Source organism: Pteronotus mesoamericanus, unplaced genomic scaffold (assembly GCF_021234165.1).
Source record: "Pteronotus mesoamericanus isolate MK-2021 breed Mesoamerican mustached bat unplaced genomic scaffold, CSHL_Meso_final scaffold_174, whole genome shotgun sequence".
Classification (NCBI taxonomy): Eukaryota; Metazoa; Chordata; class Mammalia; order Chiroptera; family Mormoopidae; genus Pteronotus; species Pteronotus mesoamericanus.
This window is the reverse complement of record NW_026555309.1, coordinates 24,110,678-24,135,242: the sequence shown is the minus strand read 5'-3', so window position 1 is coordinate 24,135,242 and position 24,565 is coordinate 24,110,678. Positions and strand designations below refer to the sequence as shown.

Here is a 24,565-nt window from a genome sequence, read left to right as displayed (position 1 = left end):
CCTGCCCCTAGCCACCCAGTAACCCCCAGAAAAAGATAGCTTGATTGAATTTTGACAAGTTTTCCCCTTCTGAACTCTCTGTAAATGGAATTATATTATATATGCTTTTTTTTTTTTCTGGCTTGGCTTCTTTTAGCAAACATATTATCTGTGAGATTTATCTATAATGTTGCCTATGCCAGTAGACTGTTTTTGTTGCTATATTATTTGGAATTTTATGCATAATCCAAAACTTATCCATTCTCCTGTTGATAGGCATTCAGGTTGTTCCAAGTTTGGGGCTATTGTGAATAAAGCTGGTGAAAAGATTAATAATGTTGATTTAAGTGTTAAAAGAACCTAAAATAGGTACTTAGTATATGCTACCTCTTTACCTCCATTATATTAAAGTTATAGTAGAAACTGATGTACATACTATATGCACAGACTGGACATTTAAAATCAGGTTCACATTTTAAACAGAAAATATGCCATGTATACTTTCAATCATTATACATGTTAACTACATGCACAACAAATTTATATCACAATAAACATCCACGAATATTAACACCAAATAGATTATAAAATTTGATCCCATTATCACATTTTAGTATCTGCTCTGTATTTTCTAATGCATCAAGAAGAGATTAATCCAGGCAATCACAACAGATAAACCAGTAATTGCCACCCTATCAATACCACAAAACAAAGCATGTAAAATACATGTAGTATTAAAAGATATATCTAAAAGGCATTATAAAAAGTTGATTAGTGTTAATTTGGCCATATAGGTAAGTTAATTAAATTTGAGCACCTAACATTTTTACTGTTTTGTAAATTAGAATCAGCTTTTTTCCCCTAGCATTTCTGTTATATTCCTGTCGAGATAATGCTTGGGTATAGATTTAGAACAGTGCTAATTTGCATGAATGTGTTAAATGACTACTGTACCTGCCTCATGTAGGAGATAATAGAAATAAATCAGATCTGAAAAAATGTTTTATAAAAATTAGTATAACAGCAATTAATGTTATTCTAACATGCACTCAATAAGTCATTTTATTGCTGATACATTGCTTCTTTAGTATTTTAAAGCAAAAAAAAAAAAAGGGCAAATAGTAATGAACCACAGTTAATAGGTCAGATTCATTCCATAAACACATATACACAAGGACAGTGAAACTTTTTTAAAAAGCATTCTTTTGTACCAGGATTTCATGTACTTCCTGTACTACCTTAAAGCTATACATTCACACAGAGGAAAAAGATCAATGAAATCTTCTGTTTTTTCCTTACCTCCCATTCTCTGGCTGCTGCTTCATTAGTAGAATCCTCATTTGTTTCAGATTCCTCAATCTTTTTTACAACTATAAATCCAGGTTCTCTGGTATATTCACCAGTATCTTCCGCATATATTTCTGGACTCCACTGAATGAAGAAGGCATATAAGTGGTCTGTCCTGTTAGAACAAGTGACTATTAATAATAGACCTAGTGTCCTGTGCTTTTAGCTAGAATTACAAAATATTTGTTAAATATCTTTCCAAAACTTGAGAATGTAAAATATACACAGAATATATGCTTTATTTTAAAAAGATAATAAAGCCCACTACCAGCAAGACGTTAACTTAAAAAATTTTATTTGGATGTCTTCCATCAAGTTGCTTTGAGAAAACTATATCAAGATTTTTCCTTGGTACACTTTTGAATAGCTTGGGTGCTGTCCATGGTAAAATTTTTTCTCTTTAAATCAACTAGTGATGGGAAGGAAAACTGAACCCACAATTTTGACATCATTCATGCAACAATCTAATTATCTAAAATACAAGTAAACAATTTATAAGTTGCCTAGTTGAAACCTGGATATTATACAGAATTTTTCCAATAGAAATTTATTATGTTTAACTTTTAAATGATACCAGGAACACACAGTGTATTATTGGTTCAGAGACAAATGATCTAATAGTAAAGTCTATTGCTACAAAAGATAGTAAAAACCCAAGTAAACATATTTGAAGCTCAAATACACATTTCAAATAATTATGTTTTCTTGGTTTAATTAGCATGAAAATTAAATTTGATTATAAAACTCTCAACTACCATATATCACTCAATAACAATGGTTCTGGAAATTCTATTTTTTTTAAGTGGTGTTTCTTAGGTGGCAGCTAAGATATTAAAAAGGTGTTTAGTTCCATCTTTCAGATAATTTGTCTCTATCAGAACAGAAATTTTCATGGATTACATGTAACAATAAAGCTTTAAATCCTAATAATACTAATTCTTAATGATCATTAGCCAAGGTGCAAGGACAATAAAAAATGGAAAATTCTATGTAAAAATTCAAAGCCAACAGTAATCACAAAAACTAAACCCTTATGTTAGTTTTAATTAAAGATATAATATTCAAGAATGTCTCTTTTTATTGTGCTTTGCTTTATTGTGTGTCACAGATACTTCATTTTTTTAACCGAAGGTTTGTGTCTACCCCACACTGAGCAAATCTATTGCATCATTTTTCCAATGTCATTTACTCACTTCATGTCTGTGTCACATTTTGGTAATTATTGCAATATTTCAAGCTTTTTCATTATTATTGTATTTGTTAATGGTGATCTATGATCAGTGATCTTTGATATTACTATTGTAATTATTTTTAAGTGCCATGAACCACACTTATTTAAGATGGCAAACTTAATCTACAAATAATATGTGTATTCCACTGACCAGCTATTACACCATCTTTCTCCCTCTCTTTGGGCCTCCCTATTCCAAGGCACAATATTGAAATTAGGACAACTCTACAATGGTCTCTAAGTGTTCAAGTGAAAGGCAGAGTTGCATGTCTTTCACATTAAATCAAAAGCTGTAAATGATTAAGCTTAGAGAGGAAAGCTTGTCAAAAGCTAGGCCTCTTGCACCAAAGAGTTAGCCAAGTTGTATATACAAAGGGAAAGTTCTGAAAAGAATTTAAAAGTGCTACTTCAGGAAACACAAATAGTAAGAAAACAAAACACCCATATTAATGATATGGAGAAAGCTTTAGTGTGGTCTGGTCTAATCCAAAGCAAGGCCCTTAACTGTCTTCAGCTCAATGAAGACTCAGAGAGGTAAGGGAGCTGCAAAAGAAAATGTGAAGCTAGCAGAGGTTCGTTCATGATGTTTAAGGAAAGGAGCTGTTTGTATAACATAGAAGTTCAAGGCGAGACCTGATACAAATAGCAGAGTAGGTAGAAGCTGCACACTTGCTTTGACCATATCAAAATTATACTCTGAATTACTGAACAATATCCTTGGATAACCATCTGAAGACTAGCTGAACCGAAGTTTTATAACTAAAGATATAAAGAAGAAGCCACCTTGCAACGACTGGTAGGAGAGGCAGAGAAGCAAAAAGGGCAGTTGAAAACCTAGAGGGATAGATATCTCAGCTGCAAAGGTACCTTCTGATGAGTGAGGGGTCTCAACCCCATGCTGTGCTCCCTAGCTCAGAGCTGGGAAGAGGAGCCCATGTGGCACCTGGCTGTGAAAGTCAGTGGGGACTCTGCCTGGGTGAGAAGACAGCTGATGGAAACACAAGCATTCTCTGAAAGGGACAGTGCACAAAATCGTGCTCTTAACGGGCTCCGGTGGAGGGACGGTGGCTCAGAGGGTGCCCAGGTCATAAAGGGGGAGACTGAGTTGTACAGCTCGGAGAAGAGGACTAGGGGGACAGCCACTAATGTCCCCACACAGCCCACAGATGCCCTCTTTCCTGGGTCAAGCACTCCTCCCACAGAGCATTAGCCTGGAGAGAGACATCAGCCCCACCCCGATGACTCCCAGAGACCCTGCTGTCCCCAACTCACACACAGCTGTAGGCCCTGCCAGAGGCAACCAGCTTGGGCTGGAGCGGCAGGCTTTCTTAAAAAACCCTTAAGAAATTCTAGAAAGGCAGCAATTACTGATATAGCAAGATATCCATAAGACCTAGCTAAGGTAATTTATGAAGGTGTCTTCACTAAACAACAGATTTTCAATGTAGACCAAACAGCCTTATATTGGAGGAAGACGCCATCTAGGACTTGCATAGCTAAGGAGAAGCCATTTCCTGGTTTCAAAGATTCAAAAGACAGACTGACACTCTTAATAGGGCTTGCTATGGTTGGTGACTTTAAGTTGAAGCCCATGTTCATTTACTATTCTGAAAATAGTAGAGCCCTTAAGAAATACACTAGATCTACTCTGTGCTCTATGAATGGAATAACAAAATCGGGACAAAAGTACACCTATTCACACCATGGTTTCCTGAATGTTTTAAGCCCACTGTCAAGACCTACTGCTCAGAAAAAAAGATTCCATTCCTTGATACGCACCTGGTCACCCAAACTCTCTGATGGAAATGTGTGATGAGAGTCATGTTGTTTTCGTGCCTGCTAACACAATAATCATTCTGCAGTCTATGGATCAAGCAGTAATTCTAACTTTCAAGTCTTACTATTTAAGAAATACATTTCATAAGGCTATGGCTACCATTGATAGTGATTCCTCTAATGGCAAAGTAAATTAAAAACCTAGAAAGATTTCACCATTCTAGATGGCATTAATAGTATTTGTAATTCATGGGAAGAGGTCAAAATATCAACAGTAACAGAAATTTGGAAGAAGTTGATTCCAACCCTCTGGGATGACTGTGAGGAGGAAGTAACTGCAAATGTGGTTGAAACAGCAAGAGAAGTAGAATCAGAAGTAGAGCCTGAAGATATGACTGAATTGTAACAATCTCATGATAAAACTTTAATGTATGAGGAGTTGTTACATACAGATGAGCAAACAAAGAGGTTTCTTGAGTAGAATCTACTCCTGGTGAAGATGCCATGAAGACTGGAGAAATGACAACAGAAGGTTTAGAACATTACACAAACTTGGGTGATTAGGCAGTGGCAGGGTTTGAGAAGATTGGGTCCTGGTGTGAAAGAAGTTCTACTCTGCATAAAATGCTATCAAACAGCAGTGTATGCTACAGAGAAACTGTTTGTGAAAGGAGAGTCACAAATTTCATTTATGTGACAAATTAATGTGGCAAATTTCATTGTTGTCTTATTTTAAGAAATTGCCACAGTCCCTCCCACCTTCAGGAACCACCACCATGACCAGTCAGCAGCCATGAGCATCAAGGCAAGACTGTCGACCAGCAAAAAAACCTCACTGAAGGCTCAGATGGTATTTTTTAGCAATAAAGTATTTTTTAATTAAGGTATGCACATTTTTTTAATACATAATGCCATTGCACACTTAACAGATGTAACTTTTGGTGTGATATAACTTTTACACGCACTGGGAACCCAAGAAATTTGTGTGACTCACTTTACTGTGATGTTCATTTTATTGCAATATTCTCTTTATTGCAATATTGGGAACTGAACCTGCAGTATCTCCAAGGAATGCCTGTAGTTAAATTTTTCACTCTGGTCATCTTAATATATCTGGAAAATCAGAATACCTGGCTCTGTTCCTTTCATGAATTCATGTATTCATGAATTATGCAAATCATGCTGTATGTTTAAATTACCCTAATCCCATTTTGTTGAATGCACACATCGTACTGTATATTTGCATAGGAGGAGGAAGAATTTTATCATTATATCCCTCAAAACAGTAGTTTTCAGAGCAACATAAACTTTTCAAGAGGTACACAAACACAAGACAGTTCTAAGGGAACCAATTTCTTTGTTTTATTCTACATGTTACTCTTCATTCATACTAATCTGCTTGAAAAGTGTGGTAATGATACTGTAATAGAGTCCCTGTAATCTGCTTTCCTACCCTATTTTTTTTAGAAAAAGGCATATCCTCATCTATCCAGAACTCTATAATGGTATAAGCCCTTAAAAACTTTCAGGCCCCTCAAAGTTGGTATTAAGACAGGAAAAGATTTTAAAGACTGTGTTATATGTCCTTTTGGATATCAGGTGGTTTCTAATTCACTGCTTTTTAAAAAACTGAAGTTTTAATGAAGTTGTTCATTATCACTAAACATAGTTTTGATAAAAGAAGATTAAGTAATTTTTGGAATATAAAAAGAAACATGTTTAAAGAACTAAATGACATTATTATAGTACTCTGCAGCCTCACAGACTTGTTTTTTGTAAACAAAGCTTCCAGTACCTTAAAGAAAAAAAAAGGAGGGGAGCAGGTAGAACTGAGGGGATAAACCCTATCACATCCTTCCAATAAACAACATTCATCAATGGATACATAAATTAACTGGGAGAAAGGCTTGTCTATTTTATTAAGACATTTTGTGTGATATTTTACTTTTTATGTGCAATAATTATGAAAATTTGTAATTAATGTTGCTATAATCAATTATTAATAACTGTAATAATAAAATCTTCTTCTAGATTTAGTTAACATTTGGAATAATGTTTTTCATAGACAATTTTCTCTTGGATTTCTACGTGTCTTGTGAGTAGAGTCCTGAGTACCTCTGTTCAGCCCTATCTTTTCAAGTCTGTTGGTACAGTAAATATAGTGGAGCGCAGTCTTAGAAGGTAGAAATAGCATCTTACTCTGGAGCAAAGGGTAACCATGCATACTGTACATTATAAAGGGCTTAGTTTCCCTAAACTTGTGGTTCCTATTCTGTAATATAACCATGGCATAATGCATCTGTCACCCAACCTTCTTCACATCACACTGCGGGAATTGAGGCTCACGGAACTCATGCAAATAAATGTTGGTACTCTGACTACTGCTGTTGCTGGGACTCCTGTGTTTTCTCCCAGCATGCACTAAACTGAGGCGGACCAACTTGTCAGACTGCATGTCGGGTAAACCTTAGACCCTTTACTAGTTCAACAACGGTCACAGACAATTTTAAAATAAATATAATTTCAGTATGTACACACACACACACAAACACATAAATTTGTATGTGATTTATTGCAAAGAAATATAACAAGGAATAAAAATATAGTACCTTATTCTAAGATTCTATGAGGAAGTGTAATGGAAATACAAATTCAAAAAGAAAAAGTAATGATGCAAATTCTGTTAAGAGCATATTCAAGTAGTTTTTAAATGAATAATTGTAGAGGGCAAACTGTTATGATGTTTAGAGTCTACTAGATATACAGGGTCTGGTAGAAGGAATGCCTGCTTCAGTGTGGTTGGTAGGGTAATAATATGGGTGTAATAATTTATAGCTTTAATTTGAACATTTTACCTAACATGTCACATGGTGTACTTGAGTGTGATATTGTCTTGTTACAGAATTACATGCCTATGATTTTGTAATAAAAGATTTTGTAATAAAAAGGGGCATTATTTGTGTCAGAACCTGTATTTTAAAAATCAGTGTAACAATGCTACATATATAGCAGGTACTCAGGAAGTACTGGAGATTTTTAAAAAGGGATCATACATCATCACTACCTGCCATGAGGCAAGGCCATCCCAGTTAGTAACCAGATGAACCTTCTTGCTCTAAGACATTTTAAGTGTTTCTTTACTAATAAAACTAGGTGTATGTTCATATTTTTTGCATGAAATCACAAAAAAGAGTAACATTAAAAATGGGGTAAATTAAAAAGCATAAAATAGGAGCTAAATTATTTTGACCAGATTTGATGCCTGGTTTTAATCATAAACTATGTTTCAAAAGTACTTTGTAACTGGTGTTAAGTGATATAGAACATAACTTCAATTCAAAGGATCTCAATGATGGTTTTAAAGTTTTGGGGGGTATTTTTTTTTTTTTTTACCTTTCTTGTGGCACAGCAAACCAATATTCATGTTTCTTATCTCTCTGTGCATACTGTTGCATTGTTGCACTTGCTTGGGATACAAATGTTTTCCTCATTGGTTTTCCAACTCTGAGACACAAGAATTTATGTAATTGATGCCTTCTCTTTTCTTTTAAAAGTGCAGAACCTAGAATTGAGACACAAAGAGTGTTTATTCAATTCTTCTACACCATGCTTAATTTAAATTAAATAATGCTTACCCCAAATTTCTGACAAATAATTACAGAATAATACTTCAATTTACTCACACTCAGGTGAATTCTCTTAACTTGCATTTTTTTTTTCCATTAAAGGTATAGGTACAACAAGACTAATGAACTAACAGCCACATTATAAATGAAATTATGTCTAAAGATATCAGGAAAAAATGTGAAAGCTTCAGGAACTCTTGTTAAATTTTTCTAACAACCATACTAAAATAATTACATATTCAAATACAGTCTTCTGTACATTCTCTATCAGCTTTCTAGAATAACCAAATAAATCTGTAGATTTTTTAAAGGTTTACTTTAATATAGCTGTTACAGACAAAATTTAATTAAAAAGATTCTAAAGCTTTTACAAACATATGAAGGTATGATAAAAATAATCAACAGTATGCTACGTCCAGCTATCTGTTTGGACAGTTTATTAAGCCTGAATTATCATTAATTCCCCCAACCAGAGATTCTGACATAAGGTATTAAGGGTCTGACAATAAAGTTGAATTTAGGAATCTGGACATTAATTAGCTTACGAAGGCATCATAGTGTGGAGGAAATACGTAGTTATATTCAGGAAATCTGGGTACTATTCATGGCTTTCTTCTGTGTAACATTGTGGAAGACAAATAATCTGAGCCCAAGTATTTGTATATGGTTAAAAAAATAAACTTTTAACATTTCCCCCAAAGTTATATTCCAGTTTTATATTTATTGGACAGTTTTATTATAGGAGTCATTAAATATCAGGAATATTTCCCTATTATAGAATCTTAAGTTACTTAAAATTAGTTACTTAGTTACTACACACCCTACCCCTCAGAAAAAGGGAAGAAACCAAATGGCAACAACGGGGGATAACTCTCTGAACACAGTCCCAACTTTTCTCCTTTCTGTATTTTGTCAAAACAGAGCCTTCCTCCAAAGAACCCACTGCAATGAAAGAAGCCTACCACAACACTGGTTAACAGAACCCACTGTTTTATCTTTTTCAAAGGTTCTAAGTATAAGGTAGCCATCAGACAAAGATATCAATAAAAACGTTCATGCCAGCATTCTTTACAGCATCAAAGATAGGAAGTATCTTAACAATATGAATTGTTAATAATAATTGAATGTCTTAACGATATGGAAATGGGAAACATTCATGACATAACGTGTTAAGTGAAAAAAGTGAAACACAACACTACATACAGCATAATCCTGATTTGATATAAAAAATACATGGACATACAAATATCAAAGTTGTATATATGTATGAATACATACATAATACACCAAGGATGAACAATAAATATACAATATTAATAATGATCATCTACTGAATATAATCTGTAGGTCTTCAGAGGATCTAAGATGACAGAAAGAAATTCAGTATTTTAAAAACTAAACCAAATCATTGTGCATTGCTGATAGAAATGGAAAATGGTGTAGACACTGTGAAAAACAGCCCTGCAGTTACTCAAAAAATAAGAGAATTATCATAGAATCCAGAAAATCTACTTTTGGATATGTACCCCCCCAAAACTGAAAGGATGGGCTCAAAAAGGTATTTGTACTCCAATGTTTACAGCTGTGCCGTTCACAAAAGCCTCAAGGTTGAAACAACCCAAATGTTCATTAATGAGGGAATAAAGAAAACGTGATATGATCCTGGCTGGTGTGGCTCTGTGGATTAAGCGCTGGCCTTCAAACCAAGGGTCACCGGTTCGATTTTCAGTCAGGGCACATGCCTGGGTTGCAGGCCAGATCTCCAGCAGTGGGTGCTCGAGAGGCAACCACACATTGATGTTTCTCTCCCTCTCTTTCTCTCTCCCTCCTCCTCTCTAAAAATAAATAAATCAAATCTTAAAAAGAAAAAAAGAAAATGTGATATGCATAATGGATTATTCAACTTCAAAAAGGAAGGAATTCTGACATAATTTACAACATAGACAAAACTTAAAGGTATTATGTATGGGGAAATAAGCCATAAACGAAAGGACAAATATTATATGATTCCACTTATATGAGGTACTTAAGAGTAGAGACAAAAATTCATACAGACAAAAAGTAGGATGGTGGTTGCCAAGATCTGGGAAAAGGGGAGAATTATTTTTGTTAATGGATACAGTTTCAGTTTGGGAAGACAAAAATGGTTTGGAAATGGATGGTGGTGATGACTGTACAACAAGGCAAATGTACTTACTGCCACTGAATTTTACGTTAAAAAATCGGTAAAGTGGTAAATTTTATTTTATGTATATTTTAACAAAAATCTGAATTTAAAAAATGAAAGAAAACTTCATATATAAATTGGGTTGGCCTGGAATCAATATTCCCATAAACTGTAAGAAATGTTACCTAAGATACTGGAGCTGTACTCCATTAACCTAGTAAGCAGAAGAATTGAATATCAGAAATAAAAGGCTATTTCTGTAATTTTCATAAGTAAACAGTTCCCCAAAACAAAAGTGAAAATGAAAGTGGTATTTTAATTTATCTTTTCCTTTAGTGCTGCTTTTTAAAGGAAAACATTTAATCAGACAATGAAAGAACTTCTGGGTACTTGGAAGAATTGAAAGAATAGATTTTTATGTCTATACTTCTTTTAAAAAATGGAATTACAATTTTGTCAATTGAAATTGCAATTAGGGTATTTATATACAATGAAAAAAAGACATTTTAATAAGGTAACATACCAAGAACTAAAAAAAAAAAAAAAAAGAGAGAGAGAGAAATCAAAGGTATTATAGAGCTTGTGTGCATTTTCAAGAAATAAAGTGTTTAAAAGTAGAACGTAATGAGTTGGAAATGTTTAAACGTGGAGGAAAAGATGCTCATTATATGTAAAACACCCTGTGGGATAAAAGAAGTCAAGCCAGTACAAACCAGAGACTATTATATCTGGCCCCAGAGAAACAGCAGTCAAGAGCCACTAGATTATTCTTCACGGTAGCCTAAGGTAGAGCAGTTCTGTGTCAGTGAGAAAAGAAGGAGACGATACGCAATAATATGAACTTTATATATGATTTACGACTTACCTTCTGTATCAACAGTTGCTATTTTATGCTTAATTTCTTTTTGTGACACCTGTTGAATATTTTCTATTTGCTGTTTAGTTTGTTGCATAGTATGGGTTTTCCAGAGTTTCCGTAGCTCTTCTACCTCTGTCTCTGAGTCCTGATTTTGTTCCTTTCCTGGTTTTCCTTTGACAGTTTGCTTTTGTTTGAATTCTATTGCTTTCCCACAAAGTGTTGTTTCTTTTTCATCCTCTTCTTGATGCAGTGAATTTTCATTGAGAATATCCTGGTCTGCATTACCTTTTATATTTATGCATTCTTCTTTCGGGCCTGATATTTCTTGAGTATTATCTGCAGGCTGATCTCCTTCCTTAGTGGTCATTTCAAGATTATTTAAGTCAGTTTTAAGAGAAAGAGCCCCAACTTCATTTGTAGAATGTCCAGAATCAGATTTTAACTGATCAGGAGTAGGAGTAGACTCTGATATGACCGTCAAACATTCTACTCCACTCTGACTGACAGTCTGCGCAGGCTCTGATGACGCACCAGATGATTTACCTTGTCGCAGCTCACCTGAAGAGACAAGCTCTTCCCGTACTGGAGAGAGTTCTGATTCTGTGAACACATCTTCAGAAAGAGATTCCTCGGTGCTCCTAGGAGCAGTGCTGGCGCTACCATTACCCACCTCGCGGATTCTTGAGTCTATTTCATCAGTATTACTTCTTGTCATTTTCTTTAAAAGGCAGAAGTCCCTTCCTGATAACTGATCTAGTTCTCTGTAAGTAAACAAAATTGTAAGTTATTAGACTTTTTAAATTGTAGTTGTTTATTTTCCACAAACCTACCACTTAATTAATATTCCAAATAGGCTTTTCTAAAAAGATGTAGCATACACCTCTTAACAATGTATCACAAATTTTGATTTGTTCATATAGGCCAAGTAATAGTTAAGTTTTAGCATCAATTGCATAAGATATGGGAAACATCAATGTAAGATTTCCTGAATTAATATACCTGAAGAGAAGATAATAATATAAATTTTGGGTGAAGTAAAATTCCAAGTTAAAATTTATTCATTGATAGCATATGAAAAATAAGCTTAGGTAAAATTTTGATTAAAATTTAGAAGTCTTAATGAAGGAATACACTGACATTACACACACATACAAACACACAGTGCTTACTTACATTCAAGTAGAGATTAAACTAAAATACAGAGCTCAAATGCAAAGCTGAAAACCAACCTGAGTAGAACTGAGGCTAAAGTACTTACAGGAATTCTTCAGGCTACCAGCAACAATTCTTAGTAAGGACTCTAAGAGAACTTGTTCAACTAAAGGGATTAGGTATTAGATAGCTGAACGGTTTATAATTGCATCTAGATTTCCACGTTTAATGGCATTTGTATATGTAAGCAGTTATTTCAAAAGTTAAGTCTAAGTTCTAGAAGGAAGTACTGCAAACATTTAAAGCATGAAATACAACTCAGCAATTTAAAATGACAGTTAAAAATAGTTTCTGATAGATGGAAACTGCATGAGTTCTTAGAGGAAAAACTATTAATATTTATGCAAGTTATAAAATAAAAACACTGAAAAGTAATTCAACATAAAAATAATTGGCTGTCTCTGGATGGTGAAGCTGAGTTAACTCCCTTCTTCTTAGTCTACCTTTTGGTATTTTTCAAAGTTTCTATAATGATTAAAACAGGAAAAATTTATTTTTACAAAAAGTATTAATTCGTTGAAGTCCAGTTCATATCTCTGTCTCTCATGTCTGATTTACCTTAAAAAACACAAGCATTTAACTTGTACTGTCAAATATGTAATGGTGTCATCTACTGGTGACCCACTCAAACTGCATACAGGGTGCGGAAAAAGTAGGTGTATAGTTGTATATGGAACAGTTTATTCTTATATTATTATTTATTAATTATTGTATTTTTTCCATATGAACAACTGTAAACCTACTTTTCCCTATCCTGTATATAGTCTTGGAATTTGGCAAATTTTTGAGAAACTGTACACGTACATTTAATAAGACCCTTAGGTAAAAGTAATAAACCTAACAGGGTATACAAGGTAAAGTAGAAGTAACACCTGCTTGAGCGTGGCTGGTAGGGTAATAATATGGGTATAATAATTTATAGTCTTAATTTGAACATTTCCCCTAAAATGTCATATGATGTGCTTGCATATGATAGTGTTATGTTACAGAATTACATGCTTATGATTTTGTAATAAAAATAGGGCATTATTTGAGCCAGGCCCTGTCTACCTATGTATAACCTTCAGAGTTAATATGCCAAAAGACTAAACACTTATTGTCAATGATGCTTCTGCTGCTCAATATAGTTCCAGAACACTACTTTTAAAGTCAACTTCCCAAGCAGTTTAAGACCCCCCCAAAAAATCAATCAAATCTTATACTTCATTTTTGCCATGCATGATGTTACTCTGAAAAACCCCTTCATTTATATGATGTCACAAATATTGTTTTTAATCAATTCATAAGAGAGAACTGAATGTTATTTCTATTTGAAGATATTTAAAAAATATTTAGATCAAATGCACGGTCTTTCCAGGTGACATTCTGAATGATAAAACAGTGATCTGCAAAAGGAGGAGTCCTACAGCATCTTTGTACAATAATTATGGATCACTCAGCATAAGAGAATCCCAAAATTCAGTACAAATGGAAAAGCAGGGCATCAGAAAGTTAATCCTACCAATGACTGACAATATATACATACATATATTAATCTTGTTTCTTTTAATACTTTACTCTTTTACTTCTGTCTCATCCCTCCACCCACTCCAATAATCCTTATTTGAAACTGACTTTGTATGATCTATACGAATAACTGACATTAGAGGATATCCTAGGAATTATGTGCACCTTTAAAGATGAGTTCATCAAGCCAAAATAATATCTGTTGAGTGAAAGGTATAATGAAGACATCCTGAATGAATTTTATTTTCCACAGGTATCTTAACAACTCATATAGTCTGCCTCACAAACAAAAATAATTTGTTCTTCTTCTCCTTTGTAAGTAGTTCTATCCCAAAAGAGTAATTTTAAAACAGCCTTCATCATCCCTGTGAGCTAATATAGAGATATACGAGGTCTGTCCAGAAAGTATCCAGCCGTGTACTATGAAAAAGACATTTATTGAAGACGATACAAGATACAAGAAATATTGTACACAGGTCAATGACCCTCAGTCCCCTTCAAAGTTATGACCTTCCTGAGGAAATCTGGTTCATTTGTAGCAGTTTGAATCAAGTCATTAGCAACTACAGCATGACGTTCCTTCTGCTCTGGTAGCAGAAGCCACAGAACAAATTCTGCCACGACACTTTTCAGCCAAGATCCTGCATCAAAATCTTGGACACAGTAGTTTTTAGAATCCCCAGATCAGCTTCTAGTTCTTGCACTGTCAGTCACTGATCTTTGCTGATTGCAGCTGGTACACAATCAATGTTCTCAGGTATTCTCCTTGTTGCAGGCCTTCCAGAATGTGGATCACTTCCAAGAGATTCTCAATCATCTTTGAAGTGTTGGTGCCACATTTTTATTTATGCTGAACTCATTGCATCGTCCCTGAAAGTCTTCTGAATCATCCAAACACTTACATGGAGGAATGTTCAAGCTTAACACAAAATTTGATGCAGATTCGTTGCTCTCCTCAATCAGTCATTAAAGAATGCGACGGCCACATGGTACCCATGATCACTCAACGGTGTCTACCACCCCCACTGACTAGTACACTGAAGTGTGACTAGTTCAGTGAAGTGGGGACATGTGCATTCCAGTCCACTCTCCTTGGCTGCCAGGTTACATCCGTGTTGTACCAACTGTTCTCGTTGTATTAACAATGGCTGGACTTTTTCCTGACAGATCTCGTATATTTCAGAATCAGTTAAAGTGAGGCCAGTTTTTAAACTGTTGACAGAGTCATGTATGCAGGAATGGGGGAAGTTCTTGTCTATTATATACCAACTTCCTTCCTTTCTACCTCTTACTTTCTTTGTATAACTATCTTTTAGCTTCTCCTTTTATTTCTTATTTCTCCCTTTTCTCTCTATTATTACTTTGGTCAGGCACATTACATGCAAAGGCTATGCTGACCTATAGTCTCACACCTATGTTACCTGAATCACAATCAGATAACCACACATGCCCTGACAAGTATATTCCAAGGTTAACTCTTTATAGCTGCAATTTTTGGATCTTCTCCCACATATTTTACACTTTTCAGAGAAGGAAGGATGCAAACATATAAATCAATAAACAAAAAACAAAAAGCTGCTCTGACTATACCAATGTCAGGGTTTTTTTGTTCGTGTGGCCTCCCCAAGTCCCACCCCAGATTCTTCAGGCTCTTCTAAGAAAAATTTAAAAGCTATACTTGATTACTTATATTGCCTTAAATTACTCATAAATAATGTAGAATTCTGAATGCTATATCTGATTTAAAAAAACTGATAAACATTGTATTAAACTAGTACTATAGGTTACTTTTAAATATCCAGTTCTCTGACCAAATATATAAATATAAACCTAATGCAACTCCTAACTACTCTAAGTGCTTTGAGAATAATCTTTTCAACACTATACATATTTTTGTTTCAGTATTAATGAAATGAAAAGCAACTATAATAAAACTAATAAAAATACTTAGAATATTAGACTAGGGTCAGCTATCTAAATGCAATAAAACTACAAAGGAGTATAAAAAACACTCTTACATGGGTAAGGATTCCTTTATTTTGCTATCCAAAATTTCTTTGTACATCGCAGCTGACATCACCTCTTCCATTGGACACATGATCCCATATTCCTCACAGCCATTCTCTTGAACCAAAGGGTCAGTTTTATGTGGATCAAACATTATATTATTTGGTGTAACTAGCAGCACACCACTGACTGTGCCCTAAGATAAAAAGAAAATAATGTTTAATCTTCAAAGTTTAAATTTTCAAAAAGTATTCTAACTATTTTCTTCTGATGTTAGGCCATCTACTATACATAAAAGCAGTACATTCAAGCACTAAGGCATTCCCATGGAAACGTTAATAAAACATAAATTTTCCCAGTAAGCTCTCCTCTCTAACAGAGGCAAAATTAAAAATATATACATATTACATTCACTCTTAAACAATCAAGTCAGGTATAAAATTTGCAGCCTATTTAGTAAAATACTGAGTTATATCAGCAAGGAGGCTTCAGTAATGTAAGAAGGGACTGTAAACTCCTGTAAGACATGAGCCATGTTTTACATTAATTTTTGTACTGCTTCCTGTGTTGTTCCCTCACTAGAGGTACCAAATATAGTTTTATGTACATGAGGCAGGTTTAATAAATAATGCTGACAATTTAATCCACTGTAAAAGGAAAATAGTATAATCTCTTTTAAAATATCTTTTTATAAAGTCTGTTTCACTTGACACTGCCACCACCTACGCATGTGGTCTGGGGCAGCTCACAGAGCCTCAGGGCCTCCGTTTTTTAATCTAGAAAATGAGGTAGGTTAGATTACCTCCAAGATGTACCGATTCATTTTAACTTTGTCATAAAATCTATGAAATTTGAAATATATTCATACAAATAGTGATGTTAATATAGAGTCCAACCCTCTCACTTTACAAGGGGCAAACTAAAGTCCGTAAGAAGCCAATCCCCCTAACACTAGCTAATTTACTGAATGCTTTGTATGTATCATGCTACATATACATTATTGTTCATTTGATCATCAAAATCAACTCTGAGATGAGTATACATATCAGAATGTTAAGGTTGAGAGAGCTTGGGCAACTTGTCCAAAACTGTAACACAGCTAGCTAATAAATGGTAGAACAAGATTCAAAATCTAGGCAGCATGTGCTTTTATGATAATCCCTCCATACTTGAGTAACAAACTATAAAATCACTTCAACTCAAGTGCCAAATACAAGATACCTTAATCCCAGTATTTTAAACTCCCATTTCACTATGTTCTGAAAGTATAAAAATGAAGAACCAGACAGAATTCTAAAAATACACCAAATAGTTACTTCAAAGTTGTCTTGTGTTTTTTCTGAAACTATTAAGAAAAAGAAAAACTTAAATCCTTTTTGATGTGGTGTCACATCCTCCTCCCAATTCCATACTTAACTCTGTGAATTTACCTAGTTTAACATTAAGAACATAAAACTACCTTTACATATAATCAAGAAAAAAAAAAATCCTACTAAAAATGGTCACCTATGCACAAGCGGAAAAAAGCTTTTGCAAATGTTCAAGATAATAAAACATGCTTATCATTTACAGTAACAATATAATACTGGAGAGAAAAATATCTGTATGCATGCATTTTGGTGGGGGAAAGGGAATCAACCTGAAACTACAAATAGCACACTTCCTTTTGCTCAGGCAGACCTTGGACCACCTAAATAAGTAACTCCATATAAACCATCATTTAATCATCTTTTGATTAATATTTAAATAGATTCAAACACATCAGTTTGTATTCCTGGATCACATGCCAACTCAAGCTAATGAAAGATGGTAAAGTATGTTGTAGGAACATTTTCAAGTATAATCCAAGAAACAGATAATCAAGTGTAGAATATATAAAATGTAAGAATACCTTGATATACATCCCACATATTCAAGACCACAGAAGAAAGATTATGCAAGCTAAGTAGGGACCATGAAGATAGAGATTCATTCTGAACTTACAAAAATGAAAAATACACTAGATAGAATAGCAGATTAGACATGAGAGAAAAATATTAATGAACATAAAGATACAGCAACTGAAGTTGTCCAAAACAAAGAGAGCAGAGTACCAGGGATCTATGAGAGACAACACCAAGAAGCCTGAACATGCATAATTTGAGTTCCCAAAGAGAGGAGAATGGCAGAGAAAAAAATATTCAATGAAATATGGCCAAAAAGTTTACTAATTTGAGGAAAACTATAAACTCATGGATCTGAGAAGCTACACGAACCTCAAGGGGGAAAAAACAAACGAACAAAAAAAAAACCCAAGGCACATCATAATCAAAGAGCTCAAAAAGAGTGATGAACAGACCATCTTAAATGCAACCCCAAGAAAATATTATATTTTGTACTGAAGACCAAATATAAAAACAACAGAAAACTTCTTTTCAGAAATAATGCAAGCTAAAGAATGGTAGATTTCTGAAAGAAACCTCTTTAAAATTATGAGAAAAAATAAAACCCTATCAATCTAAAATTCTACGCCCAATGAAAAGATCTCTCTAATACAAAGAAATGGCCAAAGATATAGGACAGCAAATAAGCTTATGAAAATATGCTCAATATCTTAAGTCATTAGGGAATACAAATTAAAACAATGAGTTACCACTAAAGACCAATTATCATGGTTAAAATCTAAAACACTGACAACAATGAATGCTAGTGAAGATGTGGAGCAACAGCAACTCTTACGGGTTGCTTGTAGGAATATAATCACTTTGGGAGACATTTCGGGAGTTTCTTACAAAGCTAAACATAATCTTACCATATGATCTACATCCACTGATAGCAATAACACTCCTCAGTACTTACCCAAATGAGGTAAAAACTTACACAAAAAAACCTGCACATGACTATTTATAGCGGCTGTATTAACAAGTGCTCAAATTTGGAAGCAAACAAGATACCCTTCAGTGGGTGAATGCATAACAACCACACAATCGAATTATTATTCAGCAATTAAAAAAAAGAGCTCTCAGGTCACAAAAGACATGAAGGACTCTCAGGTATGTACTGCAAAGTGAAAGAAGACAATCTGAAATCATATGGTCATACTGCATGATTTTAACTACAGGACACTACTGAAAAGGCAAAACTGTTCAGTCAAAAGATTGGTAGTTTCCAGGGGTTGAGCAGGCGAAATGACTAGGCAGAGTGCAGAGGATTTTTAGGGCAGTGAAACTGTTCTCTATGACACTGTAATGGTGGGTAGATGTCATTATTTGTCAAAGCCCACAGAATGTACAACACAAAGAGTGAATTCTAATGTAAGGTTTGGAAACCCATTTTAAATATAAAGACATAGGCCAAAAGTAAAACAACAGAAAAGATAAACCATTCTAACACTAATCAAAAGGGATCTGAAGTGACTCTAAGAATCTATAAAGTAGATTTCATAGCAAGAATATTACCAAGAATGATACTTACCGGTTTCTCAAGACAATATAATAATATTAAACATTTTTATGCCCAATGGCAAAGTTTCAAAATACACAGAACTGAACGGAGAAATAGACAATTATAATGAGATTATTTCAACATACTTCTGTCAATAATTGATAGACCAAATAGACAGAAAATCAGCAGGAATACAAAAGAACAACACTATCACTCAACTCGAATTAACTGACATCTATAAAATAGTCCTCTCAATAATAGCAAAATACACATCAATTTCAAGTGCCCATGTAATATTTATGAAGATACACTACATTCTGGACCATAAAATAAGTCTTATATTAAGCCTTCAAAAGTAGCATGTTCTCTAACCATATGGAATAACACTGGAACTTAATTAAAAAAAGATATTTTTAAAAATCCCCAAATGTTTAGAAACTAAAACACTCTAAATATTCCATGGACCAAAAAAGAAATTCTTTGCAATACCCGAAGTTGATTTTTCTACTCTGTTGTTACTTTACTATATTCACTCTGCAAACTTGATATTCTTTGCTTAGTAAAGCAGAAAGATGTGGTATATAAAACACAGATTCAAACTCGGTTTGAATTCTGGCCATGAGAGACTTGGACTTATTAACCTTTTCTGATATTTTTTCTGTGAAGAAGGAATGGGACCACCTATTGCACAAAATTAGTTTGAGTTGATAAAGTTATTAAAACAGCAAAAAGCAGTTTCTGGCATACAGCAGGTAGTCAATAAATTGTAGTTATTTTTCCATTTGTGCGTTATGCTAACTTTCCAAGGATTCAGGGGTGTCTAATCCGTTTCATAGCCACATGCGGCCCAGGATGGCTATGAATGGGGTTCAACACAAAATCGTAAATCTACTTAAAATATTAAGAGATTTTTTTGCGATTACGTTTTGCAATGTATTTAATGTGTGACTCAAGACAATTCCTCTTCCAGTGTAGCCCAGACGCCAAAAGGCTGGACGCCCCTAGATCACTTTAAAGAGTACCCAGGAGTAGTCACTTTATATCAGCTTTTTGAAATATTCTACCTACAGGAAATTAACTGCACCTTATTGTTGTAAATTTATTTATATCCTATGGCCCTTAACAACTTACAACAGACCACCAGATTGTTAGTTATAAGCAAAGTCCACACTAACTTAAACTAGTAGTTCCAATAATAGTTTTTTAAAATATTCAAGCCTTTGCTGGTGTTGGTGACTTAAAATGTAAATACCAACTGTCATATTTTAGTAATAAATATAGCATAATTAAAAGTGTTTTCTAAGGTATTATTCGTTACCTTGCCTCTGGTAATATATTTGCAATTAATTTTTAGAAACTTCTCAGTAAATGCTTCTTCCTCCTCAGAAGTTGAAGATACAACTCGTGCAGGTCGAATACCAGTAAAAGTAGATGAAGGAGTTGTTTCTTTCAGGTGGACTACATCAGGATTCTTAAAAAAAAAAAAAATTAAGAAATGAAAGTACTTAAGAGAACTAAATAAAAATACTTACATTATCAAAGCTAAATGAATAGCTTTCCTCAATAAGTGTTCTTCTTTCTCATCACATTCTGGAGGTCAGCCTAAAAAATTCTTATGTAAAAAATATAGGTAAGAATAGCAAAAAAATTCTTATGTAAAAAAATATAGGTAAGAATAGCACTTTTCACATTCAGTAAAGACCTCTAATACAGCTTACACTTACTTTTTCAATGGTCTTTTAATGGGGGACGTACACAGGAATCATCTGGAGAATACTGAAAACTGCATGCCTTATATCCCTAGCCCCACACATTTAAATACGAAACACAGAGACACACTGAAAGTCTCGTCCCCACTTCTTTCTTTCAGTTGCTCCCAAACAAAACCAATGATCATGGTAAGACCATTGCTACATCCCTCAGTGCTGGCAGCAAAGGAAAAGTAGAGTGCTTGACTGTGGTACCTAGGAATTTAGCAGAACCCATTCACTGAATGAATATTTTAAAATATAAAGTATATACATAGAGAAAAAGAAGAAAGCAGGATATAGTGAGAGACAGAGGGGAGAAAGCCATGTTGGTGACTAGTTTAAGGATGGCGTATGTGAGAACAATTCTTAAAGCATATGCAGTATTTAGCCTCTTCCAATCATCCTGATATTTCTAACTAAATATTTAACTTCTTGCAAGTCTGCTACTATTTTTAATTAATGTCTGTTTTCAGGTATACAACTTCAAGATATCAATGAATTATGTGATTATAACAGAAGCGGGTTTATTTTACTAGATTTCACAAATATTCTCAAGCTTCTCCAAACCTCTGTAAAAAATTAACCTCACTCTTCTATAGATCTTTTCATTCATAAGTGAAGAAAACACTCCCTGAACGTCTTTAAAAAATAATCTTATTTGAGAAGTTAGAAAATATTCTGTTTTTCTTAGAAATAAAGGAGATTAAATTCTGTAAGTCCTAAGTTCTATAAAATAAATTCTGTAATTTTTTTTTAATTTTTAAAAGGCAATGTTATGGGTTGATTGTATCACCCAAGAAGATGTACTGAAGTCCTAATCCCCAGAACCTGTGACTGTGACCTTACTTGGAAATAGCGTTTTTACAGATGAAATTACTTATGCTGGGGTCATACAGCAGGAGTAGGGTGGACCCTTACCTCCATTTATTACGAGTTTCCTCATATGAAAAGAGACCAGTGTGAAGATACAGACCCACAGGAGGAAGAGAGCCACACGACTACAAAAGCAGGAACGGGTCTAATCTAAAATAAGCCAAGGAATGCCAAGGACTGTTGGCAAAGAGCTGATTCTAGAAGAGTCAAGGAAGGAAATTCCCCCACAAGGATCATGGCACTGCCAACAGGTCCATTTCAGACTCCTGGCCTCCAGAACTGTGAGATAAATTTCTGGTTTAAGCACACCCACTTTGTGACCCTTTGTTATGGCAGCCCTAGGGAACTAATACAGACAACTAATAATTTTTTAAGTTACATAAATAGAAGAACAGCATATTAAAAAGTCCAGAAAATCTTAAATATTGACAGTAGAGGAGGAAGAGAAAAAGCAACGTTTTTGTTCACCTTTCAATCAGTTTAAAAAATACTTCTGAATTATCTGCTATACTTTTATTTTTTGCTTTGGCTAAGCAAAAACTTCCTACATTAGTTTGACAGTTGTTAATTATAAACTTTCTAGTTTCAATAATTAAAAGGGCATAGTAAGCACTTTTTACTCATAAATATGATAGATAGTAAATGTAGCAGTATGATCACAGGTTATGATTAAAAAGAAACTGTCAGTGTACCTAGGCTCTACATCTGCTTTATGTATTCTCTTCCCGTAAGACCTTCTAGGCTTCCATAGGAACTCTGAATAGTATTTTTTTCAAAATTACATTTTCTTACTATCATGTATCTAGTCCAACGTTATAAGTACCCTAATTTTCTTAGCATCTTTTAGCTTTTTTTGATTTAATCTTTATTGTATTTTTTTCCTTTACCATTTAGCCTCTTTATACCTCTCTCCCCACAGCAATCACATTAGAGTATACTAAAGAGTATTCTACAGGGAAGAGAAAACAACTGTCTATATATCACATCTTTCAGTGAAGCATATTAATATGTGTAAATAAAAATATTTAAATTATTTCATTTTCCACATTACTTATTTTAAATACTTTCTCTTTTCATTTTATCCTAAATATATCACACATGTAGTTTTAGCCTAAAAAAGCAAACAATAAAGGTTATAGATTTATAAAAGGATGTTAGGTTTAAAGAAGCTCATAAAAAGATAATAGTGCAAAGTGTCAGCTATTGCTACACTCATTTATAATGGTTAAATATTACTCATCTTATTGGGTCCAATTATTTATTGAGCAATAGTAGTTTCTGAGGTATCAATATTCAGCTAAAAAGTGGTAATTAGGAACATGGGCTCTGGACCCAGACTACCTGGGTTGGAAGACTACCTGGGTTGGAATCTTAAGTCAGCGGCTAGCTAATTGAGTGAACACAGATACAGGTCATTACTTAACCCGTCTTCCTCAGTTTTTCTCATCTATAAAATAAATACTACATTGGTCACATACTGAAAGAAACAGGTGGCGCATCAAACTGAGTTATCTTAGCTATTACTTAGATAATAGATAAAAGTTTAATAATGGAAGTATCTACAAAGGCATGCAATGTAAAGTGAAAATCCAGGTGGACAACACCAGGGGTTTCATTATGATCTGCAGGCCTAAAGAGGTAAGAGGGAAACGCATGCCTAAACCTAGAGACAAGAGAGGATGTGGTAGAAAGGGTTGTCTGTCTGACAAGAGGTGAGATATTGAAAGATATAGTCACTCTGGGCTGACCTTATAGCCAGGGAGCGAGGAGAATAAACATGCCCCTCCTCCTTCCTCTTATCTTCTGCCAGTGCTCCCAAAAGCCCAAAAGCAACAGAAGCAAAAGGTCAAGGGAGCCCGAGATGTAATCTACAGTCCAAAGTAGTATGGAAAAAAGTGTAGCATTGGTCTCTAGCAAAAAAACAAAGACAGCCAGGCCAAGTGATTATCTCATATAACTTCGAAATTAGGAATAAGTAATACTTTTTAAAGTGCGTAGAATGTACTTGACACATAAAAAATTTTAGCTATTACTTATTCTCATTTTGGCTTTACCTCCTAGGTTTCTTCTCAATATGTAAAGAAAAAGAAAAAACTGTTCAGCCAGAAAATTCTCAAAGATACTATTTTTAAGTGAAAATAAATTATTCAAAAAGCCACTAAGATCATTTATGCTGCCAAAGCCACGAACATAACATTTTAGCTTCATAAGTAAGCCAAAGCAAAGCCAAATATTCAGCAAACCTATCGGTGATTATTAGAAATATAAGCTCTAACAATTTGGGGGGAAAACCTGTAGTAACAATACTAATAAATATTATTTTAATTAATATAAATATGAATTATATCTAATAAAACATAAGATCCCTGTGTCTTAGGGATTTATACATAGAATGGGAGACATAAATCCAATAATTACACTACTGAGATATAAGCATTTGAGATATGTAGAAAGTTATACAGGATTACCATGGAATCTAGTAATGACAAATATATCTAGGGTAAAAAAAAACCGCCTTGGTGGAAGTGACTCAATGAATTGAGTGCCAGCAAACCCACAGGTCACCTGTTCAACTCCAGGTCAGTGCACATGCCTGGGTTGCAGGCCAGGTCTCCAGCTGAGAGTGAGCAAGTGGCAACCTACTGATATTTCTCTTCCTCTCTTTCTCCCTCCCTTCTCCTCTCTCTGAAAATAATAAAACCTTAAAAAAAATAAAAATAAAAACAAACAACTAAAGTTTACACTATTGCTATTCAAAAGAATTACGTCTATTGCCTACAATCAGATAGCAGGTGACAGCTACCATCA

General features: G+C 34.2%; 1 protein-coding gene across 6 annotated transcripts in view; it reads right to left on the bottom strand.

Moving 5' to 3' along the window:
* Positions 1-24,565, bottom strand: part of OXR1 (oxidation resistance 1) — a 370,698-nt gene that overhangs the window by 30,666 nt on the left and 315,467 nt on the right. For all 6 annotated transcript variants that reach the window (XM_054590386.1, XM_054590385.1, XM_054590388.1 and 3 more), the window contains 5 exons: positions 20,452-20,604; positions 15,722-15,906; positions 10,992-11,746; positions 7,727-7,895; positions 1,279-1,441 (listed from right to left, as the gene is read on the bottom strand). In XM_054590386.1, the coding sequence (XP_054446361.1) occupies positions 1,279-1,441; positions 7,727-7,895; positions 10,992-11,746; positions 15,722-15,906; positions 20,452-20,604 (1,425 nt within the window). The remainder of the gene's footprint in view (positions 1-1,278; positions 1,442-7,726; positions 7,896-10,991; positions 11,747-15,721; positions 15,907-20,451; positions 20,605-24,565) is intronic.